Raw genomic sequence first — 27,055 nt, forward strand, 5'->3', positions numbered from 1 at the left:
GCAGCACGGCACATATGAAATCAATTAGAAGGTGCTGGAATGTGCTGGATAGATCTGGAGTTGATTTGTGTCGAGATGGCCGGACTGCGGGAGAGGCAGATCGCAGTAAAAGTGGGTCAGTGTTGTGTCCCAGCTGGTGACGCTGTCTGGAGCCCTCTATCATTTGGCCTCTGAGTGTTCCCACCGCGTCATTTACAGTCTGTCCTGTATGACCACATAGATACTTCTGGCTGTTTTCTTTTTGAATGCACACAAGGCATGTACCATTTGCCTCGACATCCCCAAAGTAGGTCTAACACGATTTCTACCAACACATACATTAGGATTTGCAGCTATCTGTTTGTAAGACTTGTACTTGTAAGACTTGGCAGGATTTGTGTTGTTCTCCGGACTGTGCAAAGGAACAGAAACCCCCTTCCATCCTAAAGAAACTGAATGACTGAAACTGAAACTGTCACCATCAGTTGGAGAGGAGGAAAAAGTGTCCTGCAAAGGCTGAGTTAACCATTTCTGTCTCTGTTTGAGATATTTCAGTGCACTGCTGAGAGGGGAAGGCTGCCAGTCTCTCCTCAGACTCTAACCCCTCCTCAGCCACAACCTCCAATTAGGCTGTGAGGTTCCCCGCTCAGTGGCCACTTCTCACTGGTGTGTAGTGAAGACAAAATTAGAAGCCACAATGTTGTATTTCCAGTTTTATGCCCACTCGTAGGGAATAAGTGGGACTCAGACGAGATGCTTTACACAGAGGCCATTGAAATTGAGGGAATGCCGTTCATAGCAGCAATTTGTTAGATTTAAACCACTCTCTCAGTTGCATTCTGATGTTTGGCTCCAGACTAAATGCCAATAGGAGCTTAACCCAATCGAGTGTATTTACGGCCTCACCAAATGGACCATATTGTTACTAAGCTCAGTGACAGCACAGCTAAAAGGGCTAGTGTTTTTGTTGTTTTTTTCGGTCAAGTTGGTGGAAGTTCGGTTTAAAGCTTTCTTGTATTATTCCCCACTGAATGAGCTATTATTTGTAGAAGAACCTGCTTTGCATAATGAATTAATATATTCCTTTCAACTATCATGTAATTATTCGTTGTTACTTGTACATATGTTTAGCCGTCGCACCAAACAAGGCCAATGTCTAAACCCCCTCTGTCTGGCTGTTAAAAGAATGACGTGAGTGCAATATTGCTGTAGCCTGATGCTGTGTTGTAATTTCAGTCACATCTCAGCCCCTGTGCGGTGTACCCCTTCCACCTCCACCTCCCAGACCAAACACCAGCTCGCCTGCCAACTACCGAGAGGCATCCAGCGAGGGCTCACTTACTGCTCGGAATCACAATGAGAAATTACGCCCTTAACTCACAGCATAACTGTGCTCAAAATACAATTTGCTGTACAGAATCAACACATTTGTAGAATCATTTAAATTGTGCAGTTAGATAGAGATTTCAGTGCTGTTTACTTCAGTTTCAAATGCTTGTATTTTTTGTACATAGGCAGTTGTAACCTTTTTTATACCTGGTCTATAATCCTGCCTCAAAAGACCTGTTGTCAAATGATCAACATAACTAAAATTAGAAGTGGGCAATACAATAAATATATTACCCACATTGCCATACAACAGTGTTTCCCAACAACCCAATAAACCCAAACCGCTACCCCACGTCGTTTGATTTCTATTCAAAGTACATAGAAAATATGCCTTCCATACGATCTGGCGACCCCCCCTGAGAACCACTCGTCTACAAGATAATATTGTAACTGTTGTGTAGATGTTTTATTCCAGAATAAAACTCTAGAATCAGACATAGACTTTGCATGTTTTTGGTGATTTTCCAAAAATATTGTTTGATTATTGAGCAAGTCCCAATGGTGAGGCATTTATTTATGTCATCGTCTCCCTCTCCTTCTCAAAATATTGTCAAATTTTAATATACTTTTCACATACTTTTTTATTTCAGAACTTAAAGCTGTGGTAAGTAAGCGTCTTTAAGTGTCTAAATAAAGCGCATTTTCCTCCGGCGCAAACCAGGAAGTCAGAGGTTTTGCACAGTGTTAGCTTAGCGGTCCACCTTGCTCATGTCTAAACTCTGTCTCGCCGTGAACTCCAGCTGAGACGAGCTTCTAATAAACCGAAGTGAACAATCGGGATGTACTGAGAGTCTGTGAGAGTTAGAAACAGCTGAAAGATAACTACGACTTTCACGGTTTGATCGAGGTAGTGCAGCTTTAAGACCTGCTTACATCTACACTCTACAGTAATGTTGCTGCTGCTGCTGGTGCTGCTGGCTCTTGGGCCTTGCTCTGGTACACTTACTCTGTGGTCCACCTCAACGATCTGTCCTGACTTGTTTGCCCAGAAATGTGCTCTCTCCCATGGTGCAATGGGAATATATGTCTGTTGTGAGACATCAGAGAGCAATCTTTGTGGTATAACTTTAATTCACCTTTGCAGCAACAAGAAATGCTTAAAGAACCAAAACATCTGTAAGAGAGGAGGAAATGGCAAACATGACCAAAGCTAAAAGGCACCACTGTTGCTTGTAACTTGTCAAGGAGTTTTTCTTTCCTGAATGGACTGTGCCTGTAGGGTATTTTGATACAAAAACATCATTGTGAACTTACTTTGACCCTTGCATGTTGCTAGATCCTTGTGAGTCGAGATCTAAGCCACCTCAAGCTCGAAATTTCCTGTGTACTTTATTAGGAGTAACTTCATAATGCAATCTCAAAACCTTCCCAGACTTTTTGTGATGACATATTTGTTTGCTTGCTGTTTTTAGCCCCCAAGTCTGACGAGCAGCCCAGGACATGCAGCTCGAAGCAGTTTGTGTGTAAAGACCAGGTGACTTGCATCTCCAAAGGCTGGCGCTGTGATGGGGAGAAGGACTGTCCAGATGGTTCAGACGAATCACCAGATATCTGTAAGTGCCCGTATCATACTACTTACTACTAACGTCACATTGGATAAGCTCTGGTTTCTGTAATAAAATCAGACTTTTCCCATAATAAATACACTCATTTTCTAGTTATCCAGTGTTGTTGATTTTTGGAGGTTTACATTTTTTTTTTTTATTCATGCAGTCCTTATATTTGAAGAGTTTAGTGGCGCTAGGCTAGTGCTAGGCTAGTGCATGTCTATGGTAACTAGTAGCATGCATTAAAAACGGTCTGACCCAAGCGCAGTGTACTTGAGGCAAATCACTTATAACACCAGAATACCAATATGAATGTCTGTGTTGACTGAATATTTTTTTCAAATATACCCATTTTGCCTTCGGCTAGGTTACTGGGAATCTACAGTAGTTTGTTAACCTGCGGCCGGCAATTCTACACGTGGAATTCACAAAGGAGCTTTCTACAAATCAGATATGGCAACGTTTGGAGAACTACCTGATGATTTTGAAGGTTTTTAATGCAGGCCACTAGCTACCATAGACATGCGCTAGCCTTTAGCACCACTAAACTCTTCAAATATAAGGAATGCATGAAAAATATATAAAATACAAATTACTTAATGGAACTTAATGGATAACTAGGAAATGAGGCCCTATGTCAAAAATCCTGAAATATCCCTTTAATGTGATAAATTACTATTCTAGCTGGAAAATGATTCTTAATGGAATACCTACAGACAGTAGGTGCACAGCAGCATTCCCTGTAACCCTCACTCCAGTGTCCTAATGGTACGTTGTGTTAGCTAATCGTGTTAAAGGCTAATTGTTGATTCGAAAATCCTTGTGCAATTATGTTGGCACAGCTGAATACTGATGTGCTGATCCGAGAAGCTATAAAACTGGCCTGGTGTGACCCCAAACCTTTGAACAGTAGTGTATGTTATGTAAGTAAGGGAGACATTAGGTTTATTTCCCTGACAGCAAAATGCTTGGACCCCGAATAGTGAGTGGGGTTTTGCCTTTCTTTCAGAGGACACAGAGAGCAGTGCAGGGACCGCCTTCTCTGGTGAATTATGTGTCTAATTAAGCTGCCGTGTTTAGTCTGAGCCCTCACTCTTGTCTGGACATTTCCTGAAGCCCCAACACTCTTCAGACAACCCCTGACCTCCTTCTCACCTCTGTGTTTATCCATCGATAAACTGGAACTGCGAAAAGGCTGTTTATTTGTTGTTGTTAATGGGTTAATTTTAGGGTCTGTATGTGACTTTCTTCCATCTATCATGCTGCAGGACATTGAAATGGTGTGTAATCATTCCTCCGGATTAAGGAATTGGATGCTAGGAAGGTCAGAGTATAAGACTAAAAGGCCATGGAGCGCGTCAACAAACGCACACTGGAGCGCGATGCCGTCCCAATAAAGTTCACAGCTCTCGGTCTGTCGTAGACCTGAGAACTCACTGCAAAAGTGCAAAAAGCATTTGTTTTCCCGTGCGGCGCGTTTAAATTCAGCAGATTCAAATCACCGTGTGGGGTCGAGCCTCGCTTCATGCCCCCGTCAGAGTGTCTCAGTGCACACAGCCCTTAATGTGACTAATGTAGCACTATGAAGAATGAGATTTAGAGTGTTATTCAAGGACTAGGATATTAAGAAAAAGTCCTCCCTCTGTGACTTCAACCTCTGAGTCATCCAAAGACATAAATGTGTCTGTGGACCCTTTCATCCAGGGTTGTCTAAGCCCAAAAAAACAAAAAACAAAGAGAGAGAGAAAGAAATCTGCAGTATCCCCTAACTTAATTGTGCAATTCTGTATAAACACTAAATCACAGACATTTATCATCACATTCGCTGCAGTGTATTTGTGAATGCTGACCTGTGTTTGAGACCAGAATGTCACTATTTTCTGCTATTGTTTATTCACTTTTAGAGATTCACTAGTAGAGCACAATAAATATTAGCACAGTGTTTCTCAAACTGCGGTACCTGTACAGTACTACTGGTGGTGCTGGGCGTCGTCTACAATTCCAGACTTTGTTTATTTTAAATTAGATATTATTTCATTTGTGTTTTTTGTGTTAAAACATGATTATTTTATTATTATTATTATTATATCCTTTTTAGACCTGGTTTAGTCTTGATTCGACCTTGATCTAGGCCTGGTGGCACTTGGAAGGTCAAATATTTTATAAAGTGGTATTTGATAGAAAAGTTTGTGAAAGGGCTGCAGGAGTGAAACATGCTTAAGAGTTTCATACCATAAGTTCTTGTCTTTTTATAAATGTATCATCTTTATCCAAACTGCGGTAACATTATAGATGTAAATACAACGTACTGGTGCTTACAAACGGGGGAAACGCTTTCTCTCTTCTTTCTTTGATGTACCTTTGTGTTTTAATCGAACAATAGATCTTTTGATCTAAGGAACCTGCATTTACTTTTAATAACCTTCACAATTTTCTTTATTGAAGTACTTTAGAAAATGAGTCGAAGCGCTCTCCACTTTTGCAGCAGCATGCCTGATCACAGTGTGTGTGACTATAATTACGTCATTATCTGTAGTTGAACTTAATTACTCACTACAGACTTTGTTTACAAGTGCTCATGCAGATTTAAAAAGCAAGGCAACTTGACTCTCATTACTTTACTACACATGTGTCTTCTTCTACAGCCTTTTAGTTTCATAGAGTGGCTCTTCCCTTGTTCCACTGTGGAAATTCCCCAACAATTGAATCCTGTTGACATGGCTAATGAAAGACTAAGTGTAGAAACAACACATGCAAAGACTAAACTGTAGGTGTATGGTAAAAACTGAAACCATCTGGAGCTAGCCGAATGTCACTAGCAGCGCCACCAAGCTTCACTTTAGTCTGAGTAAGTGCCACCTGTTATGTTTACGATGATCATGAATTCACTTGCAGCCGAAGAAGTGCATGTTGTAAACACGTTCTTTTGTCTGGAAAGGATCTTTGATGTGTGTCTCCGTTAACCATCTCAGAAGAAAGTGTACTCTTCAGCATCATACTGTCTGAAGCCCTAATTGCCTGTCATTTTCAAACCGTTCATCATGGTTGCAATTATACTGAGCAGCTAAAGACAGAGTAGTGCCACAATGGTGGCGTCGTAGGCTGACAAATGGGGCATTGGCGTTAGGGCTGCATAATTAATCGCAATCAAATCGAAATTGGGATTTGAAATGGCAAAGACTGCAGATATTTAGGTGATACAATTTCCTTTGCGAACAACAAAGAATACTTTATATAAAACCTGCTAACCGTTTAGAGCTCTTCAATTAACATCACATGCCTTTCAGAATATGTTTGTTTATATTTCAGTTCTCTCTCAAATGTTCATGCTCTTGGACAAGTTTAAAATATCCATTATGAACTTAGATCATGATCTTCATGTTGCAAATCTAATCACTGTTTTTTTGTGCGTTGCCATAATTGCCATGTTGCAGAGGGCGGCAGCTGATGCCAAGAGGACGGCATTAACATTTGGCATTGGCTGGCGTTTGGACTCAGACTCAGACATGTCCGTCCTATGTAATGTTCATAGAGTTCCACTTGAGTAGCTGTTTAAGTTCGGATCCAGTCATGCTGCCAACTGACACTCTGCATGAGCCTCCCCCCCTGACAGTCCCCAACAGTGATTTTAGAGCCAGATAACACCAGGATAAAACTGTTAAAACCAGAATACAGGTGTGACCCTGTCCTCCTCGTCACTACAGGCAGGCTTTTAGCTATGAAAGACAATGACCCTGGTTTTATGCACATTCCCGTGCTGTTTATGAATGCTATAGTAGCAGGACCAGCACTATCTTTATGGAGCAAAGATAAGGTAATAGAGGGATTCAAGTGGGTCATCGTGTCTGTAGTCCAGTGCCTGTTTTACGGTAAAGGAATTGTTTGTTCAAAAGTTAATGTGCTGTTGAACACACAGGTATGACTATGTATTCTGTGGCTGTTCTGTGCTTTGGGGATTATGCCCATTACTTTTAATCCATGCCATTTTGAAAATCATTGGTGTCTTTGGTGTGAAACTTAAAAAAAAGTGTCTTTTTTATTTTTATTTTTCAAGATACAGTAAATTGAGAGTGATGTGTCACAGTTTTATGTCAGCTTCTTTGTTGGGCCTGTAACAACGGGCTCCTTCTGCATGCAATTATGATGCTTGCGTGAACCACATTCATTGCGGTTGAGCAGGCGAATGGGAACAGATGTATGAATAACCTTTTGGATGTAAGCACTTTCTCTGTCATCAGAGTTGCTCAAAGGGATCCCTTTTTAACAACATAAAACTATATTGTTGTCCCAGTTTAGCATGTAAATGTTCTCCAGAGGATTTCCACTTAGCAGGGTGCATATGCAAATCTGCAGCCCCTTTGCACCTATGCAGTGTTATCCTCTGAGCCTGGGGGAGTGTTTGTTAGTTAACTTTGGGCAGTCCTAACACTTGTAAATGCCAAGACAATACTCTCCCTTCTCACACTGTCTAGCGAGCATTAAGGTTGGCAATATTGGCTTTCTGTGTGCTCAGCTACCCACATAGAAACACATGGAAATATCTGTATGTTGTAGGCTTATGAGTAATTTTAATAATAATATGTTCATCCTCAGAATGAAATGTTTATTTGCTAAATCAATTAAACAATCTCATTCACCCTGTCTTTGTTTAATATCTGCTGAACATACTTAATCGAATGATCATATCGCCATGAGCCCATGTGGCCACTCGTCTGGCCCACACACAGTGACCATTGGCCGTGGGTGTCATGGCCTGGGGCCGGGTCTGATGATGTGAGGATTGAGTTATCTCCTTCTGCAGTGCAAGGCGCTGGTGGGCCACACAAGAAGGTTATCTGTCCGTGTCCTGCCCTCCAGCCCCGACAGGACCTTGACCAACTTTGCCCTTTGTCTGCCCCATCTGACTGTAATGCCTGAACACCCTCTCTACAGCAACTGGGACAGCAGACTTCTGAGGTGCTGTGATGGCAAAACAGTGATGTACAGAAGGAATGATGCTCCAATAAGATTTTAGTGTTGAATGAAAAAGATCAGATTAGCATTTTTGCAACTAAGAAAATATACTTCAGAATAACCTTTGTAAAGCTTTTGTTCCTTTTTTTATAGTGAAGTTAGAGATTTTTTTTTTGCTTAAAATCAGAATCACTGTACTCAGGGGCCACAAATGTGGGACTGGTTGGTCTGCTATGGCATTGGTTACACACTGCCTCAACAGAGGAAGGAGCAAAGCCCAGTAAATCCCTCTGCTCTTGGGTCTGGGCCTCAGCAGCCAATCGGCATGCAGAGAACACAGGGCTTTCTCACGCCACCCAGGCACCACTTCCCCTACAGTCGTCTCCTCCACACCAGTCTCCTCATCCCTGTCTTTTTGAATGTGCCCCAGGTTTTTTTTTGTTGTAACAGAGAAGAACACCTGACTTGAGTAGAAGCATTACTGAAAGAATATTGATTGAATGGTTTGAGTTTTTCGGGACATTCACTTAAAGTGCATATGACAGGTTTAATGCTTTTGAAAATATGACTTTTTAGAAGGATAACATTTTAATGAAGAAATGTTGTGCAGAAAAGTTTAATTGTTTATTTGAACATTCTGCTCAAAAGGAGTGGGCTGAAGCAAGAAGCTTATGAGCGCCCACCCCCAACTCAATGCAATAAAAGAACAGCAGCCAAAAATGGATTATATGCAGTCATGATGGCATTAACCTTAAATAAGATTACATGATTGAAACTGCACTGTATATATTCCCAAAAGGGAGTAATGATTACGAAGCTACAATTACGAAGCAACAAAGATAAGCTACATAATGAACTATGAGCAGCATTTACACACATGTGCTTGCATCCGTCCATGAAATAACTTTATCTTATAGCAAATAACTTTATTAATCATACATTTCTCATTGGCAAAAGAGAACATGCTGTCAGTGCATTTCAGTGCAGCTTAACACAGACCAAACTTACAAACCATTGTTGAACCATTGAACCACATATAATTTAACGAAGCACAAACGGTCTCATTTCATGTAAGATGTCTTGAACGAAACCAGTCACAAAAGGTGATCAATATACATTTCTTTCAGAAGGTTGCCGATGCCAAACATTGTTGACATTACCGAAAGTCAGTAGTTATTTAAAGTTATTTTTGTTTGAACTTTTAAGCTACTAACAGGAAGTGACATAGATGAAGGTAAAGTTCCATAACAGTTTGACTCATTTCACATTAACATAGCATGGTTGGCACGACAACAGTTTAAAATTGTTTGCCTTCATCTATGTCACTTCCTGTCGTCCAATAAGGAAGTGAAACTATAAACATCACAAAAATGGCTAAACTAAAAAAAAGCTGGGTACAAGCTTTAGCAAAATCTTAATTATAATTGTGTTAACTATGTTTTTGCAAAAATTGTATCTAATGTGTCATATGCACTTTGAATATTTGGCTAAGCAATGTTGATTTTGTGACCTACTGTCATTGACATATTGTACCATACTGCAAGGTACTCTGCTGAATGACCTGCTTTGTCATGGACACTAAACTACAGTACAGCATGACTGGGCAATCATTGAGAGGTTTGGCGTTTCTTTCACCTTGTTCAACATAACAGGAAGTGACCAGGTCACGTTCTGTATAAAAGTCAGTTCATACACCCATAAAGACAACTATGGTCACTTCAAAAAGGAACAAATGCGCCTTTTAATTTCCATAGCCGTTGTAGTGCTGATGATTATGACACTGTTGCATGCTTTAGGTGAATGGGTGCATTGGGTGTAGGGGATTCTTCATGACGAAGGAGGAAATGTATAGTATGATATTCCCACAATATTGCAGTTGACTTTTAAGAACAAAAATTGTTCAAACACATGAATTGACAAACTGTACATGTTTGTTAATGCCTCGTGACTTGATTAAGTTAAAAGGTGGGTTTGGACAGTTTTCTGCCCTATTGGACTACATGTTGTTCACTTCTGAGTTCTGCTACTTTTGGTCCGAGGACAGAATTTCAAAATGTGCAATGAACATATATTTGTATGTTATGGTGTCATCAGTGGTTATTCCTTGTGTCTTTTTTTTAATTGTGCAGGACTAAATAAAAAGTGATCTGTGTAATTTATAATCCAACGGACTTTGTTGTGGGGCTGGAAGCAGTGAGTTTCATCGAGCAGTAGTTGTGTCAGTCCTAAACTTTAATTAATACATTTAATTAAGAAGTTTGCAAAATACACCTGATTTTCCCCAATGTATGTCATTTTTATTCATATAAGCTTTGTTGATTTTGTGACAAATATTAGACAAATGTCTCTTCCTTGTTCCAAGGCTGAATATATGGCTTGCAGATGATATCTTATTTGAATTTAAGGCTTGTTGTAATATTATAAGTTTGGTTTTGTTCCATATTTTGTACCAGAAGTTCTTTCTCCCTCTCTGGCTTTAAGCACAGCAATAGTCCGTAGATAAATGACGCAGGAAATGTCAGCTGCCTGCATGAGGAAAAGCTCATTGTAATACTCTGCCAACAACTTCCTGATGGGAGTGCAGAAAGCAGGGGTCATCTCTATTGTCCATCCTGCACAGTTATTTAATCCTCATATTGTATGTTCTATTTAGTTTTCCACTGCTGCTCCCTATTCAGGCCCTGCCAAAGGTATTACTGTGTTGCGGGACCGCTGTTGTATATAGCAGCAGTTGAAATGACTGTTCAGTTGCTTCCTTGCCAACAAAGATATGCATGCTGGGTAAAAGTGTGTCATAAAAAGTTTGTGGGTGCAGCAGATACTTTGTTCTAGAAACATTAGGACAGACGCATAACTGAATAGACAAAATACATTTCACACTTTTATCTAATTAGTGATAGTGTTGCCATGCGTAATGATAATCTTTAATAATCAGTGTAAATTAAATGTGTCATTTTCATCTTGATGAAAGCATTTTCTCTAGTCTAATTCCCCATGTACTGTATGATTTATGTAGCAGACCCTTTTAGCAGCAAATAGGACTGTTCATTGAATGGGCAGTAATGTTTACAATCCTGTACTACTTTTTTTCTTTTTTTTTATCACCCACTGTTTTATATATCTGCAGTTTTCTGTTTGATTTTCAAATCCTTACTTGTTAAGGGACTTGGAGGAAATGCTTGGAAATGTTGAAATAGTGGTATACCTCAGGGAATGCAGGAGTGTATTCTCTCTCTCAGGTTTTTTGAGTACAGGCTGTCTGTTATTCATAAAAAGGACTGTCAAAAAGAATGTAGCTTTTTATTATGCTTGTATCACCATATTTTCTTTTAAATCTTCACGATACAAATCTTTAAATTAAAAGATATGTCTAGTATTTACACTCTGGAGCATTTTTAGTTAATGATGGTCAGAAGGCTCGATCCAAAACTCAAACTGTTCTTCAGAAGTCATCTTATTGTTTCATGTAAAGGAGGTTAACCTTATTTTCTTGTTGCTAGTGTTTTCCTAAAATGGGTCAGCAGATGTTATATAGAGAGAGAGAAGTTGGAGGAGGAGAGGGAGAAAAAAACAGGCAAAGCAAACTGTTGGCTCTGCAGTGTGGGCTGAGTAGAGACCCAGCAGACATATGAAAATGTTTGTTTTGTTCATACAATTAATTGAAACCTAAGTAAAGTATATAATGAGTCTGGCCCTTGTGTATTCTATCTAACAAACGCAAGTATACAACAGTGCATTGAAAAAAATACAAGGCAACGATTTCCACTAAGCATTGTGTTATTGCTGTGTGCATAGATCCTGTCCAGGAGTGCAGTGATTCAATGTTATGATGAAGTTCTTCTCCATTGGTTTGTGGGGGTGCTCACTGTATTCACTGTGTCCGCCTCTGCACTATGATGAATAATCAGGCTATTTACGCCTAAAAAAAAACAAGGCTTGTTAGGTTTGTTGTAAGTTTTGGAGCTGCGGCAACACATAGTTAAAAAAAAGTGTCTTATTGATCATAAAGTTAAAAAGTGAAATAGCCTTTAGTAACGGATCACATCATTTTGCGTATCTGTTGTTTTTCTCATTGTGCGACCTTTCCTTTACAGGCACTCACAGCAGAGTACGGCAGTGTCCGGTGAATGAGCATGGCTGCCTGGACCTGGACGTTTGTCTCCCTATGAGCAAGTTGTGCGATGGGGTTCCAGACTGCTCTGATGGCTGGGACGAGGGCCCTCACTGCAGGGGTAAGGAGCACACCCACTCTATCTACTTACTTCACTTGTCCAAAATGTTTACAATTGAAAGAAAAGCTTGGTCAGATCAAAGTCCCAAAACAAGTTCAGACCTGCTTCTTATCGCCGGTTATCATATTTGGATAAATTGAAATGATTAACCTGGATTTGGCACGCTTTAGAGGATCAATCATGATAAAGGTGAATGATATATTCCATAGTCTTTATAAAGATCTAATCAAGTCTTTCATACAATTTCACATCTATTTCATCTTATTGTGAAGGTTTGTACTTTGTAGATTGTTATGAGTCATGATAGTAAGTGGGCATGTTGCACCGATTGAATGAGAGGGCAGATCCCACATGATTTATTCCAAAACGTTTTGCACAAGTAGGCTTAAAGACTTTATTATTATTGTTATTGCTTTAATGTGTGCTGTCGAGAGTCGTTTCATCTGAGAGACACTGTTCACGCTACTGTATGTCACACACGAACGTACAGTTACATTCTCGCTCAGAGCCAGTCACACCCTCTGCCCCACGCACAAACACTCCCGCAGTGTGTCCAGGACTTTTGGCATTGCTGTTTGTGATCCCCGCCTCTTCACGGAAAGGGAAAGGTCTGGCCTTTCACAAGCATGGCTGTGTGTTCCCACACAAACTGCTGGGTTGTGCACGTATACCTGGCCACCAGTGTCTGAAAGCACACTTTGTCAGTTAGTGTTGTTGACGAGAGTGTTTAGAAAGGTATAGGTCAAGTTTGAGGTTTATCTGAGAGAAAGTTTATCATCACATTATCACAGGCGTTACCCACATGGATGCTATACATGTTATTTTATATGCTCTGTATTGTTTATAGTATCAGGTTCTAAGGAAGATTCAAACATGCAACATACACTGTTACAATTTTTGTAGTATTTGCTTTGTTCAATTGAATTCACGTAAAAGCAATTATTGAATTGACCAAACTATGTTATAGTCAAAGCCAGGAATAATAAAATAAACTGTGTTGCGCATACAGTAGTTGATATAATGACAACAATCATGTTTTGCCACACTGATCTGAATTTGCTCTGCTAAATATAGAAAATATGCTATTTTTTGGAACAGCAGCTTTTGAGAGTAAGGTGATTTATCAATCTATATAACCTTTTGTTCTGTCTGCCTCAGTTAGTGCGCAGGGGCCTCTATAGTATTGCAAAGTCCTACCCTTTTACTCTTTCAGAAGTGACTGATTGATAGGGGAAGCAAAATGGGGTCACTGCAGCACTCCTAAAAGCTTCTAAAAGATACCAAAGGTCCCCTGATTATTGCACTGCCCCAGTGCCATTGTCTGTGCATGCAGTGGGCTTCATTGTTTTTCATGTACCACTCACTGTGGAGGAGGGGGGGGGGGGGGTTTGGGGGACCAGTCATGGCTTCCCCCAGCACTTCGTCATAAATCTTGCGCTAAATGACTTTATTGACTGCTTTTGTTTGTCCTGCAAGACCTGACCTGTTTAATTTGATCATTCTCAGCCATACTGTAAGCCTGAAGTAGATGTTCAAGTAAGGCTGGTGATCATAGTCAGATCGGTCACAATCACCGAATCACAAAGGCAGCAGTTATTTTAGCAGTACAGTATTAAGGTCTCATTATTTATCGCATCTGCTGACCACTACAAACATGTATTATTAGTTTAGGAATATTGCAGTTATATTATTTTCCTGAAGAAAGTGTTTGCTCATTTTATTAGTTTTTTTTGTGCAGTTGGGACATGTTAGGTTTGTTGTAATCACTGGCTGCTGCGTACGGTCACTGTTTGGGTCCACTAACGTTACTGTGTGTCCATTACTCAAGCTGTTGGCCTGCCTCTGTTTACTTTCGGTTACTTTGCCCTCTCTAACTATGCTGTAGGCAAACACAAGGAGCCTGCCAATATATACTCAATAGTTAGTTTTCCCTATACCCCTATATTACACACACCCTCATCAGGTGACTAATAAACAGATCACCGTTTCCCACAAGTCTTATTTATGGTTTCCCATCATCTGTGTTTATCTGAATGAGTTTCACAATTGTTTGTTTAATTCCCTCACACAGGTTAAGTACGGGCATTGTCAAAAATGATTTAGGATGTGCAGGGTTATTAGAGGTTTGTGATTGATCCAAAAGGCAAAAAAAAAAACTGTGACAGGATGTTGGAAGGGGTGATTACTGTAAGGGTTTCTGTTGATGCGATTGAAACTGGTGGGAAAACGGTAGACTCCTGTCATCTCCGGGCTAAAGTCATGGACGTGTGAAAACTTGTCTCCAGTGAGTGAGAGCATAAAGCTAGGAATGTTTAGAAGGAACTGACATGACACGCTTCCTTGATATGGAGGGGGCACTTTGATCAATGACCGTTACCTGGTATATTTATTTATTCTACTGCAAGAGAGCTGTGCAAGATTGGGCATTATTTAAATGATTGCGCGCATTTGTTTGCTCAATAACACAGTACATACGGTACATTAGAAATCACCACCCTCCTAACGTATATCTAAGCGGCACTGTGTTTTGGACTTTGCCTTTTAAGTGGCATTTTTACATTCATTACGGTATTAGTGATGGCTGGTGATTGGCAGTTCATAAGCGGGAAAATGACAGGACTTAGGTAAAGCAGTCCCACGTGCCCAGTGTGTCGTTAATCTATACTCCGAGTACCCCCTATCTCGAGGATCTTGTCAATAGTATTACAATCAACTAAACTATGATTATTCAGTGCTTTAATAGTGTGAAGCTAAATCTCAAAATCAAACATTTTACCATTAACAGTCCATCGAAAAACATAATTATAACTAACTTATTGAAATATTGAAATTATGCTCAGTTTCACTTACTTTCTTAATCTGAAATCATTCCAAGCACCCCCTACTAAGAGCTAAAGAGCCCCCAGGAGTCCCCGTACCCCTGGTTGGGAAAAAGGCTGTTTTTTTGTGTGTTTTTTTTGTGACTTAAAGGTACACTGCGTAACATTTCTGTGTATACTGTTGCCATCAGCACAAAAAATGCTCCTAAGGACCAGCTCAACACAGAAAGGCTTTTACTGCAGTGGGTAATGAAAGAATGGATTAGGATGTAGGGATGGGACGATAATGAAATTTAGGGCCACAATTATCTTGGCCTAAATAATTGCGATTAACGATATTATCACGATATTTGCCTATGGTTTAAAAAAATATATAACAAATTGCAGAAATGATGGGGATTGGGCAATTATGAAATATTCCTCTTCATTGTCTGCTGTAAATGTCATATTGAGTGAGACATAAAGTAAGTATTTAAAGGCACACACTGTAACATTTTGGACTATACTGTTGCCATCAATACAAAACATGCAGCTAATGAGCAGCTCGACACAGAAAACGATATTTCTGCAGTGGATAATCAAAGACTGGATTTGGATGAGGAACTAACCTACTGAAATCTTAAATACTGCTGACTTTAGTCACATCTCCATGGAGACACCACTCCCGGTGGGTGTGTCACTCCTGACTGGCACTGGTTGTCTGATGGATTTAGCGATTATCTTCTAGCACGATAATCACTATAATCAAAAAATGTGGGGATCGAGTAATTTGCCGCATTTTTTATTGCGATTGACGATATTATTGTTTTTAGTCTACTGACTTTAGTCACATCTCCATGGAGACGAGCTGGAAACGCACCCACTCCTGGTAAAGTTAGTCGTGTCTTAGGAGATCTGAGCCACTCTGTCATAAAATAAATGCTTTTCTTTCAAGTTTTTTTTATTGGGTAAAATTCTACGCAGTGTGGCTTTAAATTGTGATCAGAACGAAAATCTTAGACAAGCTCTGAACCATTAACAAGGCTGAAAGTTGAACTGCTAAACACAAACAATCTTTGCTCATGATGAATCTCAATGTAGACTGACTTTTTCTCACCTAAATAACTGCAGCCGCTCTTGATTTGCTAATTGCATGCCGCCATTAATATAATGGTATTGATTCGATTGTGATTAATTATGCCGCCCCAGGCATTCATACGTATACCTTTACATTACACGATGCTTCGTTGCTATTTTCTACAAGGCTGAGTCATGACAGCCCGTTGTGAGAAGTAGATTTTGTTTGGGGTCGCTCGGTGAAACGTCAAATGTGTCTTTCAGCTAACTGCATTGTACTCTCACTCGCTGCGTCGCTCTAAACCATTGTAGATTAGCGAAATGAGGGGTTTCTATCAGTGCAGTAGCAGGTCACTGGTCGGGGCTTGTTTAACTGTGAGAACCTCCTGTGTGTCACTGTGATTTGTTTGCTCTGTTCATTAACCCCGGGTCGAACGTCTGACACACTGCCGTTGTGTGTGTTCTGGAATACTTACCTAAATTCTTTGAAACTAATACCGGCTGCATGTAATCTTTTCATCTCTTACACCGACTGAGTATGTTGCTTTGATTAGTGCAGATTTGTATATAGTTAGGCGTTTATTTGCCACAGAAGTATTGAAAGTGGAATATCTATAATTTCATACCTTTTGATAACTGATAAGTCGAGCCGAAACAACCAGATTAATCGGAAATAATCGAAATTTACAAATCAATAAGCGCCATCTCTTGAAGACCCAAGAAATGAGGTTCCATTACTTGCACAATGGTGAAAGTCATTAGTTGCTGCTGTATTAGTGCAGTGCTTTTTGCCTCAATAATCATTTCATACTCCATAACCTACACATTATGCATTAAATTGTTCAAATGAAATTAAATACACACACAAAATCATTCTTTATTTTCCAATTATGCAAAAAAAAAAAAAAAAAAAAAATGCATCGTGGCTACAACTTTAATTCAGGATGCATCTGTTACTTGTTGTCAATATTCCACACCATTAGTTAAGTCCTCCCTTGTAAAATGAATCTAAACGGAGGTGGACTCCAGTGCTGGTCGCCTGTGGTCTCTCGCTGAGGCGTGCTGAATGGATTGGATATGGGCCACGGTGTTTGCTGGGGGACTCTTCCTTTCACTGGGGCCACAACAAAAGAGCCATTGTAGCCGAGAGGGCCACGGCCTTTGTATAATGAGGACCCTTCACTGGTCCAATCTCCACTCTTTACAGTCACACTATCACTCGCTAGATGCGCACTGTGTCATTCATTCATGCAGCATGCTAAATAAGTTTTGTTTTTGTTTTGAACAGCTATGGCAAGCTCAATACTGTAGTTCAAATGTAGTTTCTATTAAAGTTGTGATATAAATGCCTTATTTTCAGCCTTAGCGTTTAACCATATTTACCAGTGATAATGTGGGGTCTCCAAATTGCCCGTATTGAATGAAGATGTGTCCGGGTACGGCCCATAGCTGCCCAAATAACTTTTTTGTTTAAGAACTCAATGAACCTTCTTGTTTTTAATCTACATTTTTATTTCCCACATATCAAGTTTAAGGAAGTGTTGCAGTCACTTACCAGGAAATTGTTTATGATGTCTATTTCATAATGTCAGATAAGGCCCTTCAAAAGGTTTTACTCGGAATGCAGCGGGAGTGCCGTCATTCACTGCTATGACACCAACAGTGTCCCATTCATCCTCTCAACATACACATGTTCTCTATAGGGACGTGGAGATGCAGCGTGGGGTGAAGGTCCCTGCTTTCATTTGCTGCCAAAAAGCCTGTGTCCTTGAGTTCCCTCTGGGGGTGGGATAGAGAAGGCCCGCTCTCTTACACGTGTGCGTTCAAATAGCCTCATCTGTCACATGCAGAGGCTGACACGCACCACTCCTCGTTCGCTCCTGTAATCCGAATTCAGCAGTGACAATAGGATGACAGTATAGCCCTGTGAGGTTTCCGAATGGTGATCAAAGCTAGTTCCTCTGAGGTCTCTACAGTATCTACAAAATATAATCATTATGAACGATGAGATACAATATGTTCCTAATGATTTCTTTGTTGTGGTTTCTGTTTAGAACATGCTACAGCCTGTGCCTCCCATGGGTGCCAATATCACTGTGCTGTGACTCATGACGGTCCTAAGTGTTATTGTGCTCCTGGGTATGAAGTGGCTGAAGATGGAAAGGCCTGTAAAGGTATGTGGGTTGTATCATTGCATTCTGGACAAAATTGTAAAAATGTATATTTATTTGATTAGTTGTTGTTGTTTTTTTTTATCCTGATAATTTTGGAGAGTAATTTGAAACATCTTGTTTATTTTCCTTTTGTGCACAGAATTTTGATTAGACTATCCTTGTGTCTAATCGATTGTTGTTTTTTTCAATTCAGTTATATTGGAGAATATATAGGGAGAAATGCCCTATTACATACAGTCACATAGTTTACAATGATTTACACTGGTAATTTTCCTTAAAATATTCAAAAATATAAAATAAAATATTAAAAATATTAATCCCAGTGTTTTATCCATGGCTTTTGCTTTTCATTTCCTTTCTCTATTTTTTTTTACTCTTTAAAGGAATAGGCCACCGTTTTTACATACTGAGATATGTTCTTACCTTATCTTTGACGAGTTCTTTAGGACCTGTTTGATCTTCCCCTGTGCGTTCAATCACGTAAACACAGCGCAGACGGCGTTAGCATTTAGCCTCTCCCCTTCTCCTCTATAGCTCCAAAACAGGTCAAGATTGAAGCTACCAAGCTCTTCCATGTTTTCCCTATTTAAATATGGTTACGTGAAGTGTTACACTACAAAGTATAATACACAAAATTAAACAATGTGGATTTTTTTCTAAGCGGATAAAAGGGGGAACTATATTGTAAGGCGTAATAATACCAGGAGTAGTTCGAAATCCGCGCAGTAATCTTCAGTTTACTGTGCGGATGCCAAATTAAATAAACATCAATGAACAAGATTTTAAAAAAATACAACAACCGAGTAGCTATAGAACAACACACACACTATTTTTCCATGAATGTCCTTGTATTTTATTCATTCATCCATATGCAACTCAAAATTACCCTCTTTTTTCCCACTCTGTTCATTAATATTGTTTTCAACCTTGATTTAAGTAAAATCGTTATTATTCCACTAAGGTTTGCATCTGTTTTGTTCATTTTGTCCAAGTAATGACTGATTTGTAAAAATGAATAGAAATCTTGATTGCAATAACATTTTCGAAAAATGCTGTCCACTTAACCAATAATCTATCTGAATCTATCAAAGTCTGTATCGAGAGATTATCATTTTGACATTCAATGTCTTTCTATTTAGATTTCAATGAGTGCAGTGTATATGGGTCCTGCTCTCAGACATGCACGAACACGGAAGGCTCCTACACCTGCAGCTGTGTGGAGGGCTATCTGCTGCAGCCAGACAACCGCTCCTGCAAAGCCAAAAACGGTAAGTCGCCAAGAATTACATGCGGTTCACTGTAGTGGCCAAAATCACTTCAACTATGCAACACTTGGTTATGCAAAGAGGATTCACGTTTGATGAATTGGCTTTTGAATATATTCATAAATTGTGTGAAATGCCTATAAATGTATATAAAAAATAAAAATCCATATCCAATAGTCTTTTCCTAACCTAAAGCTCCGCTAAAAAAATCTGTTCTTCAGATCAGTCAGACAAATCTTCAAATAATTTCTGTCCACATTACGCATATTTCAATACAGCATTTTATGCCAATTATTTACACAAAACAACTTATTGCCTAAAATTGTCATATCTTTGCCTCCAGTGCCTGTGGATCGTCTTCCTGTGCTCTTGATAGCAAACCTCCATGACATTCGGTGCACTACTCTGGGAGGCTCCACGTCTAAGCTGCCCTCCATCATGACAAAGCAGGCAATGGCTATGGATTTTGTCTACGCTGAGGAAAAGGTCTGCTGGATAGATGTGGGAGAAACTCCTGCTGCCACGCAGCTCAAGTGTGCCAACATCCACGATCTGAAGACTGTTACCAATATACACCCCATTAACATCTCACTCAGCCTGCACCGTGAGTATTCCCTTTGCTTTACTCAAAAACACAGTGTAATGATTTGCTCTTTGTACGTGTCAGATGCCATGTTGTTGTGTTGATCAAGTTGGAAAATAACTTTAAAATACAGTTTATCTGCTTTCTTAGAAAGTGGATCTAGATTGTTTACCATTGCTGCCCATAATAATAATGGCTTACACTTGTATTGTGCACTACAAGCCTGTATTGCCAAGTTTCTCAAAGAGCTACACTATCCTCATTATTCATTCATGCCATATTTGATGATGGTAAGCTGCTGTTGTAGCCACAGCTGGGGTAGACTGACGGAAGCGTGACATTGACCCCTCCAACCACCACCCACCACTCACTCACTTCATTCACCCAGGCTTCCTGGTGTTACCAAACGGTCTCCCATCCAAGTACCAGCCAGGCCCTTTCCCTGCTTAGCTTAGTCTTTATACGTCTCTGTTGCTTTACTTGGATTAGGTTTAGATGGATTTACTCTATTTAAATCAATGTATGCATTTTTCTGAATTAAAGTTCCAAGACATGTGAAATCTGTTCTCAGTTTGTGGACATTTTTACAAAAGTCCAAATCGAAATACAACAAATATTCACTTGGAGCCTGGCAGCGTTTTTACCTGTAGCAGTTTTATAGTCAAAAAAATGTCCACAAACATAACAGCCTGGCTACGTGTTTATGTGTGAGATTCTGTCTGTGACTAGCATTGAGATTTCGCCTCAGGCATGGAACATCAGATGAGAAAAACAAGTGAAGGAGCCAGGTCTGTAGACCCTGTAATGCAGGATACATAACTGGAGATTATCTAACTTGAGTCTAACTGCATTGAAATGAATTTGTGTAACAGTTGACAGTGGAGGTAAGAAATGCCTGAATACAACCAGGACCCCCACAGCTTGGGAGTGCCATTGGTGTTTATTCACAAATTCTTGTGCAGGACTTTGCATGAAGAGTGCGCTGCTTTGAGTAAGAGACAAATAAGAGCACTGTTTTATAGTAAAACAAATGTTAGTGATTTGCTGTACTGATCGTGGAAGTGGTCATGCAGATGGTATTTACATTCCTCTTGTGGGTTATGTCAGCTTTAGCAAACCTTACATTCCTGCAGCCGTCCTCAGTCCTGTCCAGTCAGGTCACTCTGACAGGCTCATAGCTGCAGAGACACACACTCGATTGACCCACACAACTCAAGCATGCATTACACAGTCACATATTACAGAGTTTTCTTATTCACTACTAAGTTCAAGCTGGATAAAGTGCAGGCATATTTACTGTGCGGCGTTTTAGTGAGGTGTGAAAAATGTGCTTCAATTAAAAGGAAATATTTTACAATGAAAGCACTCTGCCTGCTGTTGGATCACACTTAGCTTTGATTATGACATGAAACAAGATTTATTTCTATCCACTGTTGCATACATTTTTCACCAAGATGGGAGATTAATGATAGCAGAGTTGACGATGGTTCCCAACTATCCCTTCACTTTTCAATAATGCATTGGACACTAACTCTATTTTATCAGTGTCTTGAATCTCCTTGGATGTTTTGTCTGCTTGATTCCAGTTATTCAACTCTCCTCATAAAACATGTTTTCCACGGGATGTACTGTATCTTTTGATGTGGTTGTTAAATGGGAAGCTGCTCATTGCATCTGTTGGGCTTAAATAACCTGTTCCCCCCTGAAAGATCATTTGCCATGCAGAGTGTTAGTGTAGACTATCCAGGGATTTTCCATCGTACAACACTCGTACATTTATTATCCAATGGGAGGCTCTCACATATTTGCTCAGTCAAACCAAGGTGGCAATTTTGGCCTGATAGTGTAGGAATGGTCAGTATTTTTGTTTTTATTCATTTTTTTTTTTTTTTCATTTTACAGCAGGAAAATACAGTGAGGATTTTATTCATTAACAATTCGACTTCATTCAAGTCTAGACGTTATGTATTTTTATTTTGCGATTGGATTGACAAGGTTGTTTTTTTTCTTCTGTTTAAATTCCAACATCTTCCCTTATTTCTGTGCGCAATGCAGATTTTTTTTTCTTACTCATGGACTTAAAAACAAGGTTTAGAATTCAACGTAGCAGTCCATGATATTTATTTATTATTAAAGTTCAGGTGCGGTTCATACAGTGAGGCACACTGGCCTGAAGCTGGCCTTAGATGGATTTTTTTTTGGTTCTGTGATGGTGAGTTTGGGGGTTTGGTGCATAGTTCACACAAACATGGTGATTTATGGCTTCGGGGAGGCTGAAAGAGCAGGGCAGATAAGTATACGAGGCGTCCAGATGTGGCCCGCTCTGTCTGTGTATGTGAAGATAAAAGAGAAGCTCAGTCCACCAGCCCATTCTCCCCACCCTTAAAAGACTGGACCAACTTCCTCCTTGTGAATTAAAAAAAAAAGCCTTTTAATTTGATGCCACAATAGCTGTCATAATGTCTGCAGTGATGTGTTGCATTACCCGATACATTCAGTCCACTAATAACCTCTTGCTCAAAAAAACAAAAACAAATCTGAAAACCCTTCCTTTGCTGTATTATCACCAGATGAACTTGTTTAGCCCTTGGACTATTCTCCCAAAAGGTTCATAGAGGCAGAATAATGCTGTTTATTTCACCTTAAAGTCAGGAACTAACACTTGTGTACAAATTTGGTGTAGCAGCTATGCGTTTATTAGTGACTCTCATCCTGCATGTAAATAACTTCAAAATAAGACGGTGTTTGTCATTGCTGGTATGACCCCCTGAGCTGGTGTAATGTTTCACAAGGGCTGTTTTGAACTGGTAGGTGTCGGGGGCAGGAAGCTGTGGGGTTGTGAGGGCAGCGGTTTGGTAAGCAGGAAAAAAGGGGAGGATTTTTTATTCTTTCCCAGCAAAATTTCCACTTACCAGAAACATCTTGGGGATGTCGACAAGCTGCTGGCTCTATAGATGACGGGTTCCACCGCTTAGTTGTTGCACAATGCAAAGTCAATAAGTTTCACAACAGTGATTTCTGCCTTGTTTACGAAACAAAAACGAGCAGATAAAGCTGGAATACTTTCGTGCTAAGACACAGTTTCAGATGGTACCTGTGGGAGTATCGCAGTTGACTGTGACAAAAACTAGAATCAAGTTCCAGTGCTTACAAATTATGGCCTGGTTTTTATCTCATTGTATTATTTAAATGTTATCTGTGATCATCGTTTTATATTGCTCATATGCCAATCTCAAAATATGTGGACAATGAAAAGGTAAATTTGTAGAATGAATTCTTGGTTTTAGGTGCACATATTACAGCGTTTAGGTCTGGTCTATTGGCCTAAACAGTATAGTGATAATTATTGGCTTCACTGCTGCAGAAACTCCTAAAGTCTGTTATTGCCCTCTCCTGTACCTCAAGATCAAAGTTGCTCCTTAGATTTACTCAAAGACAACAGTGGAGACTTTGATTGTGGATGTATGAGAGGTGAGCATGTGTGGTGTGTATATACAGACCACTGCTTTGAAAGAAATCATAGAGGCAGCTGTTAAAACATTTCTCTGTATGAGAGTCAGTGCATCCTCAAGGCCCCCTGCGCACCACGACCTGCGTGTGGTTACACATTTGCTTACAAGCTGTGATTCCCACATCCTCTCTGTCACAGTATTTTTCTGGAGAATCTCTTTATAGCCGACTTAAAAGCAGGTCTGACCAAAAAAAGTTTAATGCTTGGCTGTCTGCATCCAAGCATTTCATGTTGTGCTGTGGAAATGAGTGGTGCAATTCATGTTACTGTAAATTTACAGTTTGTAAAACTGTACAATGAAAAGTGAGGGGTGAGAGTTCCTTGAACCTACCTACACCTTTTAGTATAAACACATTTCTGTCCATCGTTGCTGTAACTTGTCTGTTGACAAATAAATGTTAATTAAGATTACAATAAAGAAGACTCTAAAAATGAGAGTCTTTATTTTTACTGTCTATCTTTAAGTCAGGTTGGCATATGTTCAAATCTTTATGCATACTTATGCGTTTGATAAGTGCTATGTGTTTTAGCAATTTGCGATTTGTGGAAACTTTGTTTACCAATTTCTGTGTATTTTTCCCTTCTGCTGTCTTCAGATGTTGAGCAGATGGCTATTGACTGGTTAACAGGAAACTTCTACTTTGTTGATGATGTGGACGACCGCGTGTTTGTGTGCAACAAAAATGGCCAGACGTGTGTGACTCTACTGGATCAGGAGCTTTACAATCCCAAAGGCATCGCCTTGGACCCAGCCATGGGGTTTGTGCTACATCCTTTCCCCTTGACCTGAAATGACCTTCTGTTGAGCTTTAGTCTGAAAATAGGATCTTATGATCAGAAAGGCTGCTGACTGAGCAGTCAGTCTGAGTCCAAGGATGTCCCGACACTGACTGGTTTAAATCAGATGAGCTTCCTTTTTACAAGTATCACTTCTAGTTGTTTTTTTTCTTGTTTTTTTTTTTAAATAACCTAAAACCACTCTCCACATAGACGTTGCTTGATTTGAACTCTTTCAAAGTCTGATAAAATGGAGAATGTTTTGTTTTATTATTAAGATTTTCTTTCCTTCTTTCTTTCTTACAGAAAGGTATTCTTCACAGACTATGGCTCCACTCCTCGGGTGGAGCGTTGTGACATGGATGGACAGAACCGCACTAAACTTGTAGACAGTAAAATAGTCTTCCCTCATGGCATCACCCTGGACCTGGTCAACCGGCTAGTGTACTGGGCTGATGCATACCTCGACTACATTGAAGTGGTGGACTATGAAGGAAAGAACCGGCACACAATAATTCAAGGCCTGATGGTGAGCACTCAGCACAAGTCAATACTGCAGGAATTAATAGAATATTCACAAACTAGTAGATTACATTTTTAACACAAACCTGTTTGAGATCATTCTTAATCTCATATTTATTAATATATTCCATGGTGAGATTGGTTGCCATCTAATTTTGATAGCCCCTATAGATATTGCTTAAAGAGGCTGTGATTTCTCCTGCTAATAATGTGTCCCTAAACATATTAGTCTCGCCATGGCAGAGTGGTTCCACTCTTTTAGCAGAATAATGAACTAAATGAAATCTGGGCTGTGGGATGGAGAGTGTGTTAAGGTAACTTGATCTCAGCCCTTATCACCCTGACAGAAGAGCAAAGCTGCAGAACAGCCCCCTATGAAAATAAAACCTTTTTTTTTTTTTTTTTTTTTTTTTTAAGGTAGTGCAGACGAACAATACAAAAACAGTAGACAAGTCCACTGACGTGTAATAATAATAATAATCATAAAACAAATTCTATACAACAACAACAAAAAAAGGGCACAAGTTAGAAGTGCTACCTTAAACATTTACATGTGTGTGCGTGTGTGTGTGTGTGTGTGTGCGCATGTGTGCATGTGTGTGCGTGCCTGTATGAAATGCTAAGTGCGACTTGGATATGTTTATAGGGGAAACACAAGAGAAGGAGAGTTTGGCAACATAGAAAGGAGCAAAAAACAAAAAAGAAAAACAAAAAGATACTAATAATAATATTAATAGTAATAGTCATACAACTAAAATATAGAATAGTAAAATCAATCAAATAGAAGACATTTCTTTCCAATTATACAATGCTTATGATTTTATTTTATTTATTTATTAATCATTTTTACTTATAAGTTCAATACCCTTTTGAAGTGGATGTAAGACCAGGGGCTTAAACTCTGCTGCTGCCCGACCCTGGGGAGGCAACTCGCAGAGCAAGGACTGCTCCATCACCTCAGAGCAACCCACTGACCAGATGAGGAGAGGGTCTGCTCACTTGATCAAGCAGTGTTTTTACCTGGCTAATATCCACCTCTACATTTGTCGTTAATTTTCTTTTTAGTATTATTATTATTATTATTATTATTTATTTATTTATTTGCATTCTTTAATTTTGAGGTGGGGTAAGACCATGGTGCTTAAATTCTGCTGCTGCCTGTCCGTGGTGGGGAGGCAGCAGCATAGCAGAGACCGCTCCATCACTTTAGAGCAACCCTCTGACCTGATGAGTCTGCTCACTTGATCAAGCAGTGTTTTTGGTGTATCCCCCCTTTTTTTTTTTTTTTTTTTTTTATATATACATATATATATTTTCCCTTACTCTACCTCCCCCCCAAAAAATGCATTATAAGCACTGCATAACCTCGGGGACATATAATTCATGAAAATTAAAAATAAAGGGGAGCAGAAAGGGAGAGAGAGATAGTGAAGAGGAAGAGAAAGGAACAAGAGGAGATATTGTGTGTGTATTTACATTTTTATATGCGTGTGTTTATTGTATAATTGACATGGATGACAATTAACAAATAAAAAAAATAAAAAAAATACATAAATAAATAAAAAGATTATGAGTGAAATAAATGATTTCATGTCAAATCTTATGTTAATTATGAGAAGAAGAAAAAAAAACAAAAAAAAACAGTAATAATAATAAATAATAGTAACAATAAAAGCAAAAAATATACATATATATATATATATATATATATATATATATATATATATATAAAAAATAAAACCTTTAACAGATGAGACCTGTATCATTTTGTTGGTTTGGGAGGCTGCCACTCTTTGTCTTTTTATTTATTGTAATGTCACTGTGTGTCAATGGTTTGTCTTGAAAAGGTAACATGTACTCATAAACCTTTCTTGTTCAAAGTAAACCTACTTTACAGTTAAAGGGACTATACAGAGTTTAAAAATGTTAAAGTATTTTCATCCCCCGACATGTTCCGGCCATGTCCTAATGTGTAGAATGAGCCCAGACCTATTCACTACAACTGCCTCTAAAATCCTGCACTCAAAAAGTTGTTACTTCGGGTCCGAAGTGCCGTCATGCACGAGCTTAACATAGAGACAGCAGTTACGCGTAAGACCTGAGGTGGCAGTAGTGAGCATAAAATGACCAACTTGCATCTAGTCTCTTTAATGCAGTAACACAAAAACATGATTTCCAACATGTGTGAAACCATATATTTTGTACAGCAAAATATGAGAACCCAACGAAAGGACAAACTTGACAATTT

The 27,055-nt window shown here is 39.4% G+C and overlaps 1 protein-coding gene across 2 annotated transcripts in view; it reads left to right on the forward strand.

Annotated features, from left to right (window-relative positions):
* Positions 1–27,055, forward strand: part of LOC306964025 (low-density lipoprotein receptor-related protein 1-like) — a 67,699-nt gene that overhangs the window by 5,562 nt on the left and 35,082 nt on the right. For both annotated transcript variants that reach the window (XM_079557861.1, XM_079557862.1), the window contains exons 2-8: positions 2,781–2,921; positions 11,963–12,100; positions 18,030–18,149; positions 19,289–19,417; positions 19,758–20,018; positions 24,105–24,267; positions 24,592–24,814. In XM_079557861.1, the coding sequence (XP_079413987.1) occupies positions 2,781–2,921; positions 11,963–12,100; positions 18,030–18,149; positions 19,289–19,417; positions 19,758–20,018; positions 24,105–24,267; positions 24,592–24,814 (1,175 nt within the window). The remainder of the gene's footprint in view (positions 1–2,780; positions 2,922–11,962; positions 12,101–18,029; positions 18,150–19,288; positions 19,418–19,757; positions 20,019–24,104; positions 24,268–24,591; positions 24,815–27,055) is intronic.

Source organism: Gobius niger, assembly GCF_951799975.1.
Source record: "Gobius niger genome assembly, chromosome: 6".
Taxonomy (NCBI): Eukaryota; Metazoa; Chordata; class Actinopteri; order Gobiiformes; family Gobiidae; genus Gobius; species Gobius niger.